The 21,429-nt window shown below is 37.4% G+C and overlaps 3 protein-coding genes across 3 annotated transcripts in view; 2 read left to right on the forward strand and 1 right to left on the reverse strand.

Moving 5' to 3' along the window:
- LOC145465859 (exocyst complex component 2-like) overlaps positions 1-3,891 on the forward strand; it is an 87,932-nt gene extending 84,041 nt beyond the window's left edge. The window contains exons 28-29 of the mRNA XM_081449615.1: positions 2,597-2,656; positions 3,272-3,891. Of these exons, the coding sequence (XP_081305741.1) occupies positions 2,597-2,656; positions 3,272-3,356 (145 nt within the window). The 3' untranslated portion in view covers positions 3,357-3,891. The remainder of the gene's footprint in view (positions 1-2,596; positions 2,657-3,271) is intronic.
- Positions 3,892-4,138: 247 nt separating this feature from the next.
- Positions 4,139-12,362, reverse strand: LOC145465876 (mitochondrial genome maintenance protein mgm101 homolog). Its single transcript, XM_081449638.1, has 5 exons — positions 11,213-12,362; positions 9,541-9,647; positions 9,317-9,420; positions 6,955-7,158; positions 4,139-5,066 (listed from the first exon to the last, which is right to left on the reverse strand). Exons 1-5 carry the CDS (start codon positions 11,395-11,397, stop codon positions 4,917-4,919), a joined length of 750 nt encoding a protein of 249 aa, XP_081305764.1. The 5' UTR covers positions 11,398-12,362; the 3' UTR covers positions 4,139-4,916.
- A 2,702-nt stretch (positions 12,363-15,064) lies between these two features.
- Positions 15,065-21,429, forward strand: part of LOC145464938 (protein naked cuticle homolog 1-like) — a 28,817-nt gene continuing 22,452 nt past the window's right edge. The window contains exon 1 of the mRNA XM_081448749.1: positions 15,065-15,793. The gene's annotated coding sequence lies outside the window, so the exon portion shown is untranslated. The remainder of the gene's footprint in view (positions 15,794-21,429) is intronic.

Here is a 21,429-nt window from a genome sequence, read left to right on the forward strand (position 1 = left end):
ATGATAAACCAAGGTGAGACTTCCACTTATAACAAAGGCTTGGCTTGGTTATTATAACAAAGGATCAGCTCTGTTTATCATAACAAAGGCCCGGCTTCATTTATTTGAAGGCCTCGGCGGGAAAAGGGTATTAGGTATTGAAATCAAAAGTGAACTTTGTCAAAAACGCTCCAAATTTCGCATGCAGTTTTGTTTAGGTATGTTTAGCAATGTCCCATAGTTTTTCCGCTAAGCTGCGCTTCGTTTTCGAGATATTGCGTATGCAAAAAAACACTCAGTTTTCCTAGCGGTGTCTTCATAAACGAAGCAAAAACCAGCGGGAAAAATACAGGACCACGTTTTTCTATTACATTGAAGACCACATGCAAAAATTCAAGCCCTTTCACGAAAATTTTTTTTTTCACCCAAATCATCACTTAGCATGGTTTTGCACTCACCCCTTCAATTAGCATATAAGAATCAGGGTTTGTGAAATCACTCTACTTGGTAAAAACGTGTCGTACCTACCTCACCTTAAGGATATCATCACAAAGCTATATATTTGTTTTAGAAAAACCCTTGCTTTCCTTGCGGCAGTATTCTAAGACCAATTTGCTCTAAGCGTGTGCGCAGATATTTAGTGTTCATGTCAACTATATATTAGGTGAAAGATACGTTTGTTATGTCCCCAATTAGTTGTGAAAACTAAATACATTGACACAGATTTTATATTTATATTTTTTATATTAAATCACACACAAATGCCGAGTTCTTTTCCTTGTGGTAGAACCCAACATGCAAAATGCATGCATTCTAGCATCACTAGCATGATACACTCTGTCTTCATCCCCCGAGCCACATGGTTATCTATTTGTCATGTCATAGCCAAACAAATGTTGTCAACCTAGTGCGTACAGTACTTTACCCTAGCTCGGTTCAACAAATATCATCTGCTGTTATCAAACTACCCTAGTGTGTTTGCCAGGGTTCAAATTAAGAATGGAAACATTTTGCCTCTCCTTATCGGCTTGCTTATTTCTTCTTTAAATTGTCCAATGAAAGAGACCAAAAAGTTCATATTCAGCAGAAACTTTCCCAATTTAGTGGCATGAAAACTTGTCAAATTGCAAATCTGTGACAAAAGAAACCAGGAAAGTGTTCTAATAATGCTGCAGACTCCGTGGCACCTATTGAAAGTGCAAATTAATTTAATCAGTCTTAGAGGGGACTTGCTCACCGATGTAGGATATAATTTCGGTGAACTGAACACTGCTGACCTTCAATACTTCTTGTTGAAATGCTGGGGCTTCTCAGTTGTATTAATAGATATTTTAAGTGGTTTTGTTTTCACAAAGGTGGCAACTGAATAAGAACGTGGTATTCTGTGACTATTTGATAATTAAATTAGTTCTTGTTTATCAGTGAAAAGACAATTTGCATTTTGAATAAAACAATTTCCTCATCAGATATTTAACTTTCTTCTAATCATCTCCAGCACTGAGAAAAAAAGTACGTCCGTTTGTTGTTGAGAAAAGAAGGGTTCCATGTTACATACCTTTGCGAGGAAAACAAAAATATCAAGTTACAAACGTTGGCATGAAAAGTAAAATTGTCACGTTTGCTACTTCAACGTATTATTAAATTTGAAATGAACGAAAATCAACATAAAATACCAGAGTAAAATTTGAAAGCTGTCTTGACAAACAGTAACTGATAGTTATTTTTGGACAAAAAATGAAAATACACTTGAAACATACACACCACTAAGGTTACGTCTTATCAAGGTTTCTGGCCATTCATATCTTGCACTGGGAAAAGCCCAAGGTACCAAGGTAAATACTAACTGGAAGTGAACCAGGCAGGGGTGAGGACCTACCATGTCAGACTATCTGAGATTGTCTTACTAGTTATTTTACACTGCATATGTTATGTTACTGAAAATTTACATTCAATTACAGTACATTCAATACTTACAACAGAATGCTTGTTACCAACAATGTATGTAAATCTATTTGCAATATGCTACAATACCAGTTTATGTTAGTTTTAGTGCCAAAATGACATGGTGGTAAAATTCCAATATATCAAGGGGCTTTTGCAAGTTTATTTTTTATGTGGTCTATTTCAGCTTTTGTCACTTTGTTAAAGTTTGAACAGATTTGCTCTTGCAGGTGATTGACTTTTTCTAACAACTTTTTCCCTACATCACATTTTTTGCTTAGCTTTTCTTTTCGAGAAAAGGATGATGGTGGCTCTTATCTCCATTTTATCATTGAACAAAATATGTGTAAAAATATTTTTAAAGAGCTTCTTTTGTGAAATCATCTGCAACTCTGTATTTGGCACCTTTTGGTAGGTTTTTGAAGTGGGGTTTCATAAATTCTTTATCCTGAAAGGTACCTTTGCAATAATTAGTCTTGGTTGCACTTTCTTTTTGATTCTTTGCAGTATTAGGGCGTGTAGGTATTCTGTAACTCTCTCTTAAGTTCATCCTCGATTCAAATGATACATTATGGACTGTGCAACAGACCAAACAACTGACCGACCAACTGAAGGGTGCAGTTTTATGGAAAACTGTTGTAAGGCTATGTGATTGACAGATGATATCTTATTTCAGAGATGTATTTCAAGCAGCACTCAGGAAGGTGCCAGGCATAACTAAGGATTCAGACAAAAGGTGGTGCCTTGGTCTCTTGTCAGTTACTACTCCCCACTTATCCATTTTCTTATTTTATTGAGTAATTTTTTTTTGCTGAAGTTCCCAGTTACACTGTAGCCTTTTTTCAATAATATATCAGTCAATAGTTTTTTAAATGAGCTTTCCCTTAATTGATGCATTGTCATAGAAACCCTTTGTAACACAATACCACTCATAAGCAAGAGATGTTTGCATTCTCTTGCGATCTTTGTGAGCTAGTGCTGCCTGTTATTTAACATACCGGCAAATATAATTTGCATTTTGACCATTTCAACACGTGTTTGGAACACCCCAGAACATCAAAAAATTATAATTATGAGAAAACATGTTCCAGCTTATATCGACAGCAGTTGTGCCTTTCCTTAATAACATTTAATTTACTGACTGATCAAGCTTTCAGCTTAGTTCTAAGCTGTTGGGCTTCTTGTTTCCAAGATGTGATTGAAACTCTGATTTGTGTTTGTTGTTTGAAAATGTTGAAAAATGTCCTTGACATGAAAACAAAGCAATCATGTAATATGCAACTATCTATCAAATGAGAATGTAGCAAATATAGAACTGCATGTCAAACAAAGCTGTTGTTTTTCATTGCAGATTAATAGAAGCTTTGATGGCTACTTTCAAAAGGCGCATGCACTTCCAGTTGCTGTGTTTTCAAGTGGATATGGAGGAACTTTAACCCTGACAGTTAAACTGAAGTATCACAGTAAAAATGAAGTATTGAAAGTAACTCTCTTGTCATGAAAAAAATATTATTTTAAATAGTTTAAAAAACATAATTAATATGTAGCTTATTGAAAGCTAAAGTCTTGGTAAATGCATGGATGTTATGTCATTGTTGACCTCACAAAGAATTAATTACGACAAGTTTAATGAAAAGACAAAAGCAGGGGGTTTTTTTGTCAAGCAAGGCTGTTTTATTTTGAATGCAATTTGTGTGAGAGGTTCACTGACTTAATAAGAATTGCAGTATTACACTCATCTCCTCAGTTCTTATTATCTAATTGCTACTTATTTTCGCGGGAACTTAATTTTGCAAAAAATAAAACGGGCATATTGCTACATTCATATAGGTGAAAAGGAACAAAATGTCACAAAAATTGTCGAAATAGTGATCTTTATTATGAAATAGTTAGTCTCATACACTGTAATTGGCTCAATTGATTTCCCATAACAATAGTTTCCAGTGACATTGAACAAAACCATATAACAACATAAAAATGAAAACATTTAGACATGCTCCTTTGTAACAAAGCAGGGCTTTACAGATTACATTACACTTACAACAGAGCTAAGGACATTGTTAACTTGTCAACTTCTTCAAATAGATCCTGGGAGGAATAGCTGACTCATCCTTTACAATCCCAACATTTACTGCTTTACCCTTAGGCAGCATAGTGCTTTTCCTCATTGCTAGTCAAGGGGTTGTAAAGGCTTGATTCCAATGTTGATTATGGAATTATATGGCAGCTAGGGCATTAAATTTCATGTGGTTAATCTTTGCAAAATTATTTTTCGCGGGTCTGTAATTTTGCAATTGTTTGAAAATCACAAAAGTTAAGTCTCGTGAAAATAAGTAGCAATAAGGTTAGACATGATCAGTAATAAAGTACATTTTTTACTGTTTAATATGTGGGTGCTTGTTTGCTTCTTGTCCTCCTGTTCCTTGTATTTTCATGAGAAGGTAGGAATTTAGAATGAGAATGTGAACTGTGCAATGAAGATGTGATCATCACATTTGTAATCCTAATTTAAGGAAATTGCAGGTTAAGAATCAAAAAAGACTTTTTCCAGATCATATTTTGTGCTTGATTTGAAATGGCTAACATTGCAATAACAACTGCGATGGTTGCATCTTCATTTCATTTGTATTTCTGCAGTTCACATCATTCTCACTCTCGTGTTTTGTTCCTTTCCTTTTCTCAATAAATAAGCCAGCTCCCAAATTACTATCTAAGGATCTTCATCAGTCAGTAGAACACTAAAGTATAAGCCACAGGTTAAAATCCTTTTGAGGACCAGAGAATGATTTTAACAGGGCTTCATTTGCAGTAATTGCTTAATTTGAAAACAAATTATGGTTATCACATCTTCATTTCGAGATAGTGATTGTTGCCAAAGCCTGAGGTATTAAAAATGCATAGGGCTGAAGTTAGACAACAAGTCCTCTAAATAATGACACAACACTAAATGGAGTGACCTTTTATTAATTTAAACACTACTTGTTTCTAATAATAAATCACTTTTCCTGAGTGATCTCCTTCCATGGATATTGAAATGCATCTGTTGATTTTCTGTCCTTTCGTCTCCATAACTTCTTTTTTTCCCTGGTTCGTACATTTTCACACCATGCACTCACAGCATACTTTTCTTTCCATTCGATGATGAACTGACAACCATAAAACAATAAGTAGTCTTAAAGGTGTTGTTATTCCAGTTTGTGAGACCAGGTGGAAAAATAGCAAAGGCGTGTAACAATTACATGACTAGCTCAACTGGGTGGGTGTGGCCAACACAGGGCAAATCATGTTCTTTCCTAACATTTTAGTAAGGAATGGAAACGATATGTTAAAAATTCGAAAACTGATTTCCAATTTCCAATGTTAAGATATCCAAAACTTCACGTTTAAGCAAAATGGTGTACAGACTTAATTGTCATTCAGATACAACTTGCAGATATGTATACATGTGTGCTCATCAGTTCATTCAACAATTTTGGGGTTTTAGAGTACTTTTGATCGTTCTTTTTCAGTCCTCTTGGGAATTGAATTATCGAGTAATATTTCTAACTCTCTGTTTGAAATTTTGGAGGGAACATTGTCAACTTGCAGACAACCTCTGGCCACTGCACACTAATGGCTGATAGTGTGCAATAGCTCACCCAACCAGATTGCATTTATTTAGTATTCTAGACTTCTACTAGACTGGTAATAAAAAAATTAAGTAGTTATCCTTAGTATAACATGGTTATGTATTCATTTATTATTACAAGTTTATTATTTACATTTAAGTTCATACTAAATTTGTTTCACAACAATACATCGAATGTGAGATGGTTGATAGTAAATGAGGCATGATACACCAAGTTGGCTCTAGTCATCATCCAACAAGCACAAAATATCACAGTCTCTCCTATATTATTTTAGTTTTATTTTGCTGGCAATCTTTGTCAGGCATGGTTTAATTTACAATTATTCTGGAAGCACATGTTGGATATAAAATGATAGATAGCACATTGCCAGAAGAGGCATGTAGTACCAAGTTGGCTATAATCATCTCATATCCAACAAGCACAAGTGGGATAATTGTTTTATTAAAATGGAAATATAGTAGCATAAAAATAAAACTCGCCCCAAAAAAATGCCAAGTTCAAATAAACCCTGGGTTTACAAGAAGATTTCCAGCATTTAATTAATCAAGAAATCCCGGTATATGTTAACACTTTTACATGTATCAATGGATAACAGATTCAAACGATTTGAATGCCTATTATTAACTTTTGTTCTATAATGTCTTAGAGAATAATGCACATGTCAAATTGTTTTAAGGACTTGGAATTTTTCTGGAAAATGTGAGTGGTATTTAGAATCTTATGGAATTTGTGAGCCAGGAAAAAGAATCCAGTACCAAACCTTTGTGAGTAAACATTTCTCTGTTACAGTTTTGACTGAGAATCAGGGAGCTGTGATATTGTTGACAGGCTGAGTTCAAGAAAAAGAGATGATAGCAATAGTAGCAGACAAATTATTAGTAGCTGTGTTCTGCATGCACTAGCAAGATATATACACACTCTCTGTCTCTCTAGAATTTCTCCTAATCCTTCAGCAAAACAGAAATGAAACTTCTTGTCACTTCAGTCTTTTGTCATGCTGTGAAACCAGCAGATACCCACAGCATCCTCACTTGTGTACAAAGAAGTCCAATTTTCCGGTTTGCCCTTCGATTAAGGTAAAGGGTAAAGTCTGCATATGAGCCAAGTGGCCCATCAAGACCATCAGATGCCATTAATGAAGCATCAACTAAAAATGACAGGTTGCATAAGTCTATTAAAGAAGAAGTGCTGAAAAATACTGGAAACCATTAATAGCCACCTTAATGTGGGAGAAAAATAGTAAAAATAGTATAACATGGAGGCAGAATACAGCCACTTGAAAATACTACTCTCATTACCTTAACATGTTTAGGACATTCAAAGCAATCATACCAGCTAACACTTTGCTAGTGGACTGAAAGTTCATGTTTAAGCCCTAATATTTTACTGGTCAATAATTATTTACCTGTGGGTCCCAGAGCTCACTGGCCACTCCAAGGTCTTTACAACACCTCATTAAAGCATTAGACTTGGCAGATTCCATAGCTCTTCCATACACCATATTATTGGTTGAATAAAATGTGTGTTCACCAACTGTCTGCGCCACAAATCTTCCTAAACAAAATAGTGCATACTCCCGCACAATCAGCTGGCTGTTATCTCTGTCATTCTGTAATTCACAAACATTCATTAGTAAACACGTATACAAATTACACTAGTAGTGGGCTTCAAAAGTTTCATTTAGGCTGAGAAACTTTTACTAAACGCCCTTGCGAAGTTAAGACATTACGCTGACATTTTAGTTCTACTTGGTTTTTAAAAACACCCTACAGGTACAAAAGTTAGTAACCAGTAAGAGAATGGTATTCATGATAAATTGCTCATAGTTTTTATATTTTTATGATAATTAACAATCAGATTATGAGCTTTAGATTTCTATGTGTTGATAGTTCATGTTGATGTGGCTGAAGGATGAATCAACTATCACCTCATAGAAATTGAGTTCTTTGTTTCTCTACATATTAAGCTTCACACCTTAGAAAAATCACTTGGACTGAATTTTCATTTGAAATGCATGACTATCAGTTTTTTTTTTCAATAATGCAGGGTTGTAAGTAAGTGCCTGCCACTGGCTAAAAAGATGGCTACCGGTACTTCCATTTCTGAGCCGCCAACTTCTTATAAAAAAAATTTAGTTAAAATTACAGTATTTAGAGAGGAAGCCACATCAGTCTTAGTTTCATACAGGTCCTCTATCCTGGTCGAATTTGGAGAAGTTGGGTTTTGTGGAGGGAGGAAAACTGAAGAACCCAGAGCAAAACCCTCGTAGCAAGGCAAGAACCAACAAACTCAACCCACATATGGCACCGGGCTGAAATCAAACCTGGACCACATTGGTGGGGATGAGCGCTCTCACCGTCGTGTCATCCCTGCTCCTCGATATAATACATGTGTAAGTTGTAAAGAGTAATTTAGGGAAAACACAGGTTTTTTGACATGACTGAACCTTGACTGTCCTTGTCTCAGGGCAGTCAGGGCTGTTGCTAGAGAGAGGGCATGGGATCAGGATATGGTGTAGAATTCAACTAAAACTCAATAGAAACACAAAGTTAGCAAAAGCTGTTGACAAAATGATGGAATGAGCAAAGAGAATTTACAGTTTGAAAACCAAAATCATTTCCCAGCATTTTTCTAAGAGAAATAGAAAACTGGTCAGTGTAAAACGCAGACTGCAGACTACGCACTGCAGACTGGGGGTAAAATGTAGACTAAGGGTAAAATGCAGACTGCAGACTGCAGACCAGGGGTAGAATGCAGACTACAGACTGATGACCTTTTAACTGAATTGTATTACCATTTCCATCAATAAGAGCAAACCGTAACAGGCTGAAGCATTATTTAGGCTAACCTGAGTGGTATTCAGTCTAACTGGAGTGCAGTCTTTCATTATGATTAGCCTGAATAACGCTGTCTATGGTTAGCACTTGATTTTGGAAGTAAGTCCGCAGTCTGCATTATACACTGACCGAATAGAAAACATTTTCTCTGTTTCTATTGAGTTTTAGAAACACCCTTCTCATACTCATTTATAATTCACTGAGTTTAAACAAAGGAAATCAAGACGATAACAGTCTCTTGATATCTGATCTTAATTAGCATAGATTTTCTCCTTAGTTTTAGATTTGATTGAGAAGGTATATCAAACACTCAAGACTCAGTGTTTGACCACATTTACAAACACCTCAAAGTTTGTCACAAATACTCTGCTACACATCATATTTTCAACTCTCTTCTCGCTGTTTGGAATTGTGGTCAAACATGGTCTTTCTTGTTTGATATATTGTGTGAAAGTTTGGGAGAACTCCAAAAAGCTGTGGAAACACTCACCTGAAACTCATATTACCACATCATTTCTCACTCTCCCAAACTTCTACTTGTGTTTCTGTAACTCAAGACAAATGCAACGAGGAAAATGTTTTCTTGATTAAGAATTGTCCACATCTAGAATTCCAATTCCCATTAACCTTTCATTACTGCTTGCTTGCAGAAGAAATTCAAACACAATTGTACTCTGATGGTACTTCTCAGGGCATACAGTAACTCTCTTGGACAACCATATTCCAAGACTGGTCAACCAAACACCAGATAAAATCACTTCAGAATTATATGCAGATGCCCCAACATTTTGGCTGTATCACATATGATGTGTTAAGATTTATAAAAATCAGGGGGAAAATGCTTAAGGTAATCGTGGCTTTAACAAGGGTAAATATAAATCTGCTCAGGGTCACTCATAGTTGATTAAGATATCAGTAATTTCATTTTACCTGAAATTGAAGAGATTCTCCCCTGGGCACTAATGCCCAACCTCCCGGTCCAAATGTTTTATTAAGTATTCTTCTGTATTTTATTTCAGGAATATAGATCAACCCTGTGCAGAAATATCATATCATTAACCTGAGCTCCACATGTATAAATTAAATAAGTATAAAATTAATACTAACTAACTGTAACAAACTTTAACTCAAAATGGTCAAGTATACTAATTTACCATCTGGTTTGATCTCAACATCTGTCTCATTGATTGGTGACATCAGAACTTGGGTAATTTCACGGCTAAATGGTGTGGTTGCAGCTCCCAAGAAAGCATCTGGCAACCTTAAAGAAATATGAAAACAAAATATACTCTATTCTGAGAGCCAAGAACCTTTTCGTCACATTTCCTGGAACCATAACCTTGTTGTCAAAAGCACTAAAATTTATTGGTTTGGTGTGTTTTGTCTTTGATAAATTCCAAAAAACTAGCTCAGTTTGACTTTGTTGTATTTAAATATTTTACTATGTTAAGTTTCAGGAATGTACAAATCAGAACTAGCAAACTTCTTAGTTTGATGTTACAGATTACCAGAGCAGCCACCCCCCTACACAGACACATTTCGTTTAAAGAACATAGTTTGACCAATTTTGGAGAGAAATTGGTGTGCTTTTTTGTAAATTTTGTGGTGAAATTGGAAGAGCTCTTATAGGGGGATCAAATTTAACTTGTTGATGTACCCTGGGGAGGTGGGAGTTCGACTTTCATGATTATTATTGGGGTGACAAATTTGACACTATATGGAAAGAGGGGACAAATTTCAACAAGTTGCCTTGAAATAACAGTGAAGCTCTAGAAGACATCCAGAGACAACACCATCCTTTGTAACGAGGCGAAAGGAGATCAAGAACTTCAAAGCTTTGTGCTCTTTGAACCTCAATAAAAAGTTAACCTTGTGAAAATTTCATCACTTTTAAAAATAAGCCTATGTAAAATCAATTCATGGGCAGTACATTTACCTTAAGCTCATTCCTGAAGGGGGCGTTACCCCCAGAAAAATTGGGTTGGGGGTGTGCGGCATGCTTTGCAAAACCCTTACCCTATTTTAGACCAAAATCTGTGATTTTCCTTTCCCTCTTTATGAGCTGACCAAAAATCTGATACCATACTTAAGACCTGACCCTTAAATCAATGCCCTGTTTTAGACCTGCCTAAAAATTAGTTCCCTAGTTTAGACTTATGTTAAAGGCACTGTTTATTTATTTATAACAACTTAATTTGCGTCAAGATATACACGCAAATAGAGTGCCAGCAGGGAAGAACTTGATACTCATATAACCATGCTTTTATTATACAGTAAAATCCTACGTTAAAGTCCCCCGATTATAATACCCCCAGATATAGGCCCTACTATTTGTTAACAAAGATGTTTCTCCGGCTATAAGCCCCCTGGTTATTTTATTCCACTTATATACCCTCCCCCCCCCCCCCCCCCCCGTTTATAAGTCCACTCAAAACTACTTATGAAGTTATATAAGCCCGGGGCTTTAACGTGGGATTTTACGGTATGCTTTTATCGAGTAGGATAGCTTTTTCTAAAAAAATACCAAATTCAAGGCTAGAGTGCAAAAACCATACCTTAATGTGAGACCAAGATGGCCAAAATCGATACGCTATTTCTGACCAAAACAGCTAAAAACCGTACCCTTTGGGGCCGCCCATACCTATATAGCCCATATAAGGGAGTGCCCCCGGAAAAATTATCGCTATCTGTCAGTGTAACTTTAAGCTAAACGGATATTTTAAAAACACTTAAAAATAAATATAGGCTTAAGACACTTAAGTTAAGCTTATATGCTACAAAGTACTGTGCCCAGGGTAAGAAGCATGGGTTCAGTGGAGTCTTCACCTATCGACAGAGTTACTTGCTGGTGGAAATCCTGTGGAGGACGTTTCTTCCTCTTCGGTGGGGCTCCTTGTTCCATTCTCGCCATGCTGTTCAGTTGACGAAAATCTCGTAGAAACTCTCGCGACCCGAGCATGAACATGAGTTAACATCGAAAGCCTTCGAACACCTCTCACTAGTCCCGCCATTTTGACTCTTGATTCTCAGTATAGGGACTGGGTACAACTTGGTGTTCTCGTCCCAGTGCTCTCCAGGCTAAGAGCGTCTGCGTGGAGAGACTAGGTACCACACCCTTAACCACAGTTCCCTGTGTTTCGATAGTTTCACCCGAGGAAGAAAATCAACCTAAATTAAATTTTCCTAATCCCGGATTGGCAACAGTCGTTTTAAAAGGGAACCAAGAAACTGCGCAGGTAATTTCACACGCCACGTCATATCTAAGAGCGCATTCTTCAGCAGGTGGCAGGTTTAATCAGCCGGTGTCAGGTCACAATACAGTTCTAGGGTACAAAATATATTTAGTAAATAAACCCCTTCTGGCGCCTGGTATGTCGGCTGATAATGTCCGCGGCTGAGATATTGTCCAAAAAATGAATATTTGGCCGAGGAGCGAAGTTTCGAGGGCAAATGCGAAATTTTGAGGACAGTCTCTCAGCCAAGGACATTATCAGCCAACATACCAGCGAGCCAGAAAGGGGTTTATTTATTTTATAACCCTCCCATTAATTTTCTGCATATTTTGTCGACTTTTTTGTACTTATCGGAACAGCTTGGCGACCAGTGTTTCTTTTTAATGTCATTATCAGCGGATTCCACGAAAAGAGTTTGTTTTTCTTCCATGAAAAATAATAAAGATGAAAAGGTGAAATTCTAGAACTGGATTTATTCTTTTAAGCTTTGTTTCTTTTCAACAGAAACAGTCGCAGGACAATTATCGACGCAGGCGGAGGTTATTGCGTGATAACTGCCCAGTAATTTTGCACCACGTGACACAAAGTAGCCAATAGAATTGCGCGAAATTTAAGCGTGGGTTATAATTTATAATAATCTTTTGGTCTTTAACCTTTTTAGAGTGTATACCTTGCCATGGTTTGGAGTGAAGTCTTAGCCATGAAAAAAGTTTGAAAAAATGGTGTATTTCCAGGTGTACCCCCGCCTTAAACGTTCGGTGACCCCTACTTTTCTTTCCAGAAACATTGTCCAAAAATGAACAAAAAATCAATGTGGGAAGTTAAAAAAAAAATTCTAAGATTTCTGTCCACAGGACATCGAATCCTGCCATCTTGCGGCTGCAAGGTGGGTAAAACTATGGTCGCTAAATGCGAGCTTGATCTTTAAAAGGAGCATCACCAGTTGACCAAATTCACTTAATAGGCCCTTTGCACGATCCGGTAACAAGGTACGAAATTAACTATGCTGGGACGTAAGTTACACAGTGGGACTTCCAAACCAAAGGAAAGCCGGGCTGGACTGGTACGAGTTCCTTTGTTTTGGAAGTCCTATTTACCAGATTAGCATTTATTCTGTTACACACGTTTGCACGAACTAAACTTAAAAACGATGCCTTGACTACGAATCTGCGACAGTCCAAATGTCCATATGCCTTGACTACGAATCTATACTATTGTCCAAGTGTCCAACGATATTCGAAAGTGTCCAAAAGATACGGTCTCTACCTCCAAGCCGAGGATTAGAATTAATCTTATTTTTTTGAACGAAAACTAATATATGAACTAATATATCCGAAAAATGCACTATTGCAAGTCTAATACAAAAGGATTACGTAATGCAGAAAAGTCTATTCAAACACTAATAATATACATGAAAAAATTACCCGATTCTGATTGGCTAAGAGCAGTGCAGTTGAAGTGTAACACCAGTGCAAAAAGTGTAACACTAGTGCAAATTACACATCGTAATTCTAGATTGTGATTGGCTGAAAGAAAATAGGAAATTTTCTAAGCCAATGATATCACATAAAATGATGACAAAAATTTAGTGCAGATCTTTTGAAAAAAGTTTTCTCGAATGAGAAAAAACGGCTTCAAAAAAGGTCTTCTAGCATTTCCTCCACGCAAACTTTTTTTTTTTATGTTTATATTATTAATAAGTAATCGTACGGTTTTTCTCGTTCAATTTGAAATGAATTAGCACTTGTGAGTTTTAAAAAAAGCTCACTCGTGCAAATTAATTCCAAATTGAACTCGAAACCGTATGATTACCTATACTAATGAATGCAATTGTCTCGTGATCATTCTCCCCCTCGTTGATATGCCCTAGCATGTCAATACAACGATAATGCCGATGATAAGGTGGACTGTCCTTATAAGTGAAACAGTTAAACTGTCCAGAAATTTCTGTACGTCTTCATCTTCATCATCATCATTATCTGTGAGCACGTTCAAGACAGTTCAAGCTGGCATAATTCTTGAGCTTTGTCATGAGCCTCCGAAAATTCCGCCTCTGATCTGTCCATTTCATTGGTGAGCTTTTTTCGTCTCTTTCTCTTTGGAGCATAAATATTTTTGAGATAACTCTTCCATAGTTGACATCGTGCGTTCTTGCACTTCACAAAGCTTTTGACAAACCGCCTTGACTTCCCGCCGACTCAGATAATCTTCTTCATCTAGACGGCTCAACAACCTGTTCTTGATCCTGGTGAAGGCAGATTTATCCTTCGCATTTTGCTGCTTTAAACTTTCAATGCGGTCTTCTTCTTCGTCCATTGCTTCGCCATGCTCGCCGTCCACTGACATGATTTGAAACAAAAGGATTACGTAATGCAGAAAAGTCTATTCAAACACCAATGAATGCAATTGTTTCCTGTTCAAGTCCCACTGTGCAACTTGCGCCATGTGACCGGATCGTGCAAAGGGCCTATAGGTTCAAAAAACAATATTTCGCGGAGAACATTTCACTTCAAAGATCTAATTGCAATATTTTTGGGCTTACAGAGACTGTGGCCTTATTCGCTAACGAAGCCCGATTTTTTTCAGATTTAGGGTGTTCTTCCCAGCATGCTCTCTTCAAAACGAAGTCGGTGACCCCCCATTTTATTTACACTTCTGACATAACTAACTGATCATCTTACAGTAATAAAAGGCTCAGAAAAAAATCAATGTTGGAACATTTTCGCGCGAACTTCCATAAAAAAATCATGTTGACACAGTGACAGGATCAGGTGTTTTATAATTCTGTTGTGGTGGTCCTTGCTTATCCACAGGATTGTAATTGGCATCAGCTTTTATAAGGATTTTTCGGAACTGGTTTGTGAGCTGGTCCTTGGGCAGCCTCCGAAGCTCCTGGGGCGGGCGAGCGGATCACCATAGCTGCGAAACTTTGTTAACCCATCAAGCTGACAAAATTTTGGTTGACACGTGATTGTCCGTACATCCGTTTGCACGTACGCCAAATCAAACCCATGAATTGATTTTCTCATGGTTATCTTTTTTTTCTTTTTTTTTTTTCTTTGTCGTTCTGTTTTAATTTTTTTTATTATTTTTAATTTTTTTTTATTTTTTAAATAAATTTATTTTTTATTCATGGCTATCATGGCTAGCAGTATTGCTCGTGGACACGTACGCACGACGACGGCGACGCCGACGACGACGACGGAGTCGCGCAATTAAGAAGGCGGCCATACAACAGCTAATAGGTTGACAGACACGCACCCTCGGTTTGTAGCGTCCCTCTTTGATATTGGACATCCATGTTATGGTCAGTTGACATCTGACCAGTATCACGTGACCATATCGCGGGCTCATTCTATGAGAGAGATGATGACTTAAATGATGCAAAGAGCTGACCGAGGATCAACCACGAAAGGAAATAAACTTTTCGCTTGAACGCGTGTTTCGAAATATTGTCAATGAATAAGGAGAGATATTACTATTTTTGGATCTGTGGAAAACTAGATACACTAGCGCTTTGTTCTTTGTTTCGCGTGGTTGGCGATATCGGATGTTTGCCGGCGACCAATTGCAAGTGAGATATTAGTAAGGACGGACAATGAAAAGTCACGCTCCGGGCGATATAGGTCTGAGTTGGAGACAGGGGCTGGAATTCCTATTTGCCGTCCTTTTTTTACAGTTTTTTAAAACATTTCTTTCAAATTTTGTGCTTTAAACAGCATGGCTGTTTAGGCCGCTGATTACTCCTTTATGGAGGACATCTTAGAATCTAATTTCAACTACTCCGATCGCCCAAACAATGCATCTTTTTTATATGGAGGAGCACATTGTCAACTAATATTCTCCAAACTGATTTGTGATTAAAATATTTATATTTCAACCCGTTGTCTCCGTTGTCTGAGGAACAAAAGTGCCGCAACTTTCTCGCCAACTGGTTTGAAAAAGATCCGCTCATTGTCGAGTCCCGGCTCAACTACTGATGATTTATCACTAGCATCAAATTACGGTACAACGGCTCTGGATCAGCTCCGGATCATACGCTTTTATATCATATAGTTGTGGCTTTCAGAAGATGTTAACTGTATTGCACCTGCGCTTAGTCTGGTTTTTAGATGATCTGCGCCCGCTCGCTCTCACTCGAATTTGCTTCAACTGAAGTTATCTAAACACAAAGGTAATTGATTTTCATCGTAATTTTACCTTACTCTTCAATGTAGCATGTAGATAAAATTCCCTCTGAATTCGGAAAAAGGAAGTACTATACTCTTATTTAGAAAGACTGTTTACCAGCAGTCTTTCTGACAACTCCGATTTCAACCAAATATACTGACGGTTGTTACATTACTTGAGAAAACAGTCCTGCATCGCGCGTTAATTCCAAGAAAATACAGTCGTTAACAATTTAACCTCGCATTTCCCAAATTTACTTTTCTATTTACGCGTGAAGGGAAAGAACCCGAATGAATTCACCGATCAAATTTTTGTTTAATAACGGGTAAGAGCAGATTCGTTAGAGGATTTTGGTTTAACCCGGTGCACTACCAAACACTATTACACGACGTCCCCTCAATGTCAAAAGCTTAGCCAAAGCTTATTTCATTGAAATGTGTTGAAATTACGCTTAAATAAAACTGTATACGTCGTATACGGACTTTCAAAAATGTTTGCTTTGTTTTCAAATCTCGGGTCTGAACACGAAACACGAAACACGGTTCTGGCGCTAAAACAGTCAAGGTGTCTTACTACAACTGCGATCCTCTCTCTGAAATGATAACAGGAAGAACAGCAGACCGGTTAAAAGCTAACTTGTGTCAGTGAGTCCAAAACATCGTTTTAGTGTTTTCGTACAACAAATAGAATATCTCGGAAACCCTCTTTTACATCGATTTGACATGCAAATTTTAAAGAGTGGATTTTCAACATCAGTTAGTTCTTTTGAAATTCCAACTCAGCCTGGACTAAACTGAATACATAATCAAAAAAGATAAGCGATTCACACAGCTCATTCTAACGGTTGCATTCGTACACCAAGATAAGATTTTTTTCTATGATGAACTGTTAATTGAATATAAACAAGTCCGCGAAACAGCGCCAATAAAATGAAATGGGAATAGAAAATGTTATAGTTGACGTAAAAATACTCTGAAAAAACGACAGTAAACGATAGTCAGTGATAATATGGAAATAAATGAAACGAAAGGGCAAGATCGCGGGAAATCGTTTGATGCCTAGCAAATAGAAACTGCATTTTTTGTAAAAGTCGGCTGCAAGTCTCTTGGAAAACTATAATCAAAGTAAAACGAAGAATGAGACAGTGAAAACATCAATGGACGTCGATAAAATTTTGTAAACGCCGTACACAAATTGTACGAATGTGAAAATTATGCAGCTAATTTTTCGCCGGGAAACACAAACCTCTTTAAGAAAGGCACCACAAACAAAGCCGCCAAAATTTGTTCAATCATCATAAAAATTTAACGGGTCGGCTTCTTTTTCTATTTCGGAACAAAGGGATTGTCCTTCACAAGGTGTTTTTCAAGAATTGCCATCTTTAAAAAATCCGTCAGATCGCAGTTATCTTTTAACTATTATGCCCGGCTGAGGTAACCAGGGCACAGTTTTGTGGGACGAAATATGAGGTGGATAACTTCGTCGTTTAATATTGAAGAGTTTAAAACTAAAGGCACCGGTTTAGACAACCGACAGCTTGCACTACATGGAAGGAAATGACATACAGATCATATCTTGTATCTGCTTCGGTCTCTAAAGCAGCTGACAAGTAAACACCCTTATCCACCTAGCTGCTACCCAGCCGAAGAAAATAAAATTCCTATTTGTCCTTTACCGAACCATGACCGAACAGATCATAGAAGACAAAGGACGCCAATGACAATAAATTAATAAATATTCATTTTTGAACGTTGTCAGTTTTTAACAGACAGCGACATTTTTTGTTCGTTTCTTTTTCAATTTTCTATTCATTTCAGTGCAAAACCTGAAAAACCATAGTTCAGTTCCTCCCACATATATCATTTTAGTCAGTTTTATGTACCAATACAAGAGATTTTGCTCGAATGGCGGCTGTTGCACAAAATTATACCTCAAACTATACGTTGTTTATTAAATACAACGCTACAGAAGGCTATTTAGAAGCGCTAGAACGACAGAAAAACGATCGACCAGGTAAGGCTTTGAACTTTATTGGAACTTTTCAAAAGAAAAAAAAAAAGAAGATAGCTATGCCGAGCTCTCGATCGAATATCAAAAAACGAGTTTTGGTGACACTGACATACCTTGAAAGTCAGTGAACAGTTGCCTTTTCAATCCCGTCTACCTCGTCAATTTTTTTTCAGGTATTTTATCCTATTGCTTTGGGAACTAAAACAGTTATTGCTTTAAGTGTCTGTGCCTAGTGGCGGATATAATGGCCACGTTCACTGCGGGGGAATAATTTATTCGCGCTAAAGCGTAATTTGAGTATCATTATTTGCAGTCATTTTATCGGCCGTAGCTTTACTAGTCCTTTAAATAATCTAAACTAACTTTGACACAATTCTGCACATCACCACATTAGTTTTCTGAAGTCCTGAAAGCTGCATTAAATCGACGATCTCTATTCAAAACACAGTTGAAAGCGCACTGATCGTCATGTCTTTGCTACTATCGAAGAGAAGAAAAATTCTCCAGTTTTGACTCACTACTCCTTAATTTTCCTGTTCGGTGCCTTTTAAACATTGGTTGGTGTTCCTTTTTTTTCATTTTAAGGCCAAAAGAAGTAATTATCTATGTAATGAATGAAAACCGTAAGCTTGTAAATTTGGGCAAGGGAAGACTGTTCACAGTCCTCTATTTTCTCATATTTTTATTGGATAGTTGAACGCTCGGATATAATCGTGGGAGAACTGGATGCCAGTGCAAAACGGGAGACTTGACAGGGTAGGGGTAGGGACCGAGAAAAACAGATTCTTTGTTAGGCTCATTTCGCTCGCTTAAAAAAATAGGGAGGCTGTGAGCGGTCTAGCGCAAGGGGCTAGGTATGGACTGACGGACTGACGGACTGACGAACGTATGGACAGTCACATGACAACCAAAAGTTTTGAGTTCATTTGTTACCAAGGGCGCTTTCAATTCGACCAAAAATTCCGATGTGAATTTCCGGAAAATTCCGGGAGCGAATGGAACAGGATTTTCCTGTTCACCGGTTGCACCAGGATGGAAACGATAAACCGCACTTTTGTTCGCTTGGAATTTTTCAATGACTTCGAGGTTTATATCGCGAGGTTTATATCGTAGTAATCTTTTTAAATATATCGAGGTTTATATCTTATATTTTAATCATATCGAGGTTTATATCTTAGTAATCTTTTTAAATTATGTACATATTTTATTATATATTTTTAAGGTTTTTTACCCCCCCCCCCCCTTCACCCCCACCCTGCTTTTTATTTTTTTATTTAATGTCTTGCAGTGATGGGAGCATGCCTCCCTTTGCAAGACCCCCATAATGTAGATGTAGATGAATTATAGAAACAAACGGAACAAAGGCTTTACTGAGTGGTATAGTGGCTCTGCACGCGTTATATAAAAATCTTCGTACATTTCTTAGCCAGCCTCTGCAAAACAAACCGGTAAACCATGGGGCATTATTTTTATTAGAATTAAACGCTTTCTTGATGAATTTAGCTGTAGCTACTATCGATCGACAGACGAGTGGCAAGATTCTAAAGTAGAATATCAATCCATTTTCAAATAAGCGTCGCCGTCATCTTTGCCTCGGATGTCCAACTCGCTGTGATCGCGGCCAAAAGAACAAGTGCTGAATACAAAATTGTAAATTTACACGTTTTCCGAAAAAGAGGACAACCTCGTGAGGGATTAAATTTTTTTCCTGGAAATTTCCGTCCCATTTGATTTTCGGCTGAATGGTTCACTCTTCGGAAATTCAACAATTTCCGGATTTTCTGGAACCTTCTGGAATTTTTGGTTGAATCCTTAACGTGATTCTTAACAAATAAAAGTTGCCGTTGTTTCGAAAATTACAATAAAACGGATAGGTCACCGTGCTTAAAACAAATCTTAAAAAATCATACTTAAAAAGAATCTTGATGGATAGAAAGTCTCGGGCACTTGGAACAGTGTACTATATAATTTATGGAAAACTCACACGATTCTAAACGACATTGACTCAAAACGTTCCTCGAGTCTTTGTTTTCGAGGTCATTTATTCGCATCCACGAGAAACAGTTTTGTGCACTCTTTAAGCTATATCTATTTTTCCTTCCGAACACTTTTTTTCTTTTTAACTTTTTGGCGGATAATTTGTACATCAAAATTATCCAATAAACCATGCTCGTTTAAGAGAAACCGAGCATTTATTTCGCTGTCCAGCTTAGTTTGAGGGAAATCTCTTAACGTTGTGTACATGCACGCGCTCATGTGCTTGTGCGAATGACGCGAAAATAGCTGCGCAGAGTTGCGCAGCAGATATCGAGGAATCACCAGTTTGGGGCTTCGCACGACTTAGGCGCGCAGGAGCTGCGCAACTAAGTACCAGTCTTACAAGATGGCGGTAATTTCTCGTGGATTTGGAATTGGGGTCACTAAGCAAGTTGTAGCAGGTCAGTTAAGTTCACTTATATTATGGCCTATAGACACTTCTGCTCCCTCTGTTCAAAAGTAAACCTTAGGGCTTGTAGCAGGAAGATACTCTATATCAATCGAAGATTGAAATCGATTGCCGACAGAGAATCGATGAAAGCCGATGATAAAAAAAAGTTGTGAGTTTGATTGTTATTTTTGTCCTAAGTTACACTGATCAAATGATTTACAAAATTTACCTGTAATGCTTTTATTGAGTTATTTTATCTTCATATCCTTCGTGTCTTTTACAATCATCAACAAAATAACAAGAACAGAAAGAACTAACAAAATCATTTTGGGCTTTACATCTTTCTTTGAAATAACAGCTTCTGCTGAACGAAGTTTGGCACCCTTTTCTTAGAGAGGGCAGCGATCTGGAGGGCTGCAGTGTCAGTGTGTTTACGAAATTGAACTAGATTCTGAATTACGGAAAATTGCCAGTAAAGATGTTCAGGATGTAGTTGATAGTGCAGGGATGAATCGATTTATTGTTAATAATTATTCGCCGAAGGCGAGGTTAACATTGGTGAATATTCACCGAGATGAAGTCGAGGTGAATATTCACCAATGTTCACCGAGCCTGAGGCGAATAATTGTTTTAGCATAATTTTCAGAGGTGAAAGACAGAATATCGACTAAAACAGACTGTTCGTTTGCATACACGCATGCAGCCGTAGTTTTAATCATAATAGAGACTTTAAGGTATGGTACGGCTAGGCTGTAGTACGGCGGCAGATAGGGAAGATCACTTCCGGTGACGTCATGACGGCGTACCAGTACGGCTTTCCCGTCGTAGCCTTGCTTTCTACTACGGGAAAGTGCCTGGTTTCACGTACTCTTCACTATGTGAGTATAAGCCTGCTGTTTACTTTTCATTTTAACGCTTTTCTTCACTGTTTGAACAGCCTAGTTTGAAGGTAAAGTTCTCAATCATAAAAATCAGTTCTAAGATCGTTGTTTCTTTGTCATTTGTACAGAAAATTTGAACGATTTTAACACCTACCGCGAGGTGATCAATTCAGTCATATTAGTATCGGGCCGAACAGCCGTAGATAAGAAAGCTTCGTATGTCCTAATCTGAGCTATAATTGCTTATTACTGTTCAAAATGTATTTTATTATAATCGTAAGTTTTGTATTTTCGGGCTTATCACGTAATCGTTTAACGAAC

The sequence above is a fragment of the Orbicella franksi genome, chromosome 13 (assembly GCF_964199315.1).
Source record: "Orbicella franksi chromosome 13, jaOrbFran1.1, whole genome shotgun sequence".
Lineage (NCBI taxonomy): Eukaryota > Metazoa > Cnidaria > Anthozoa > Scleractinia > Merulinidae > Orbicella > Orbicella franksi.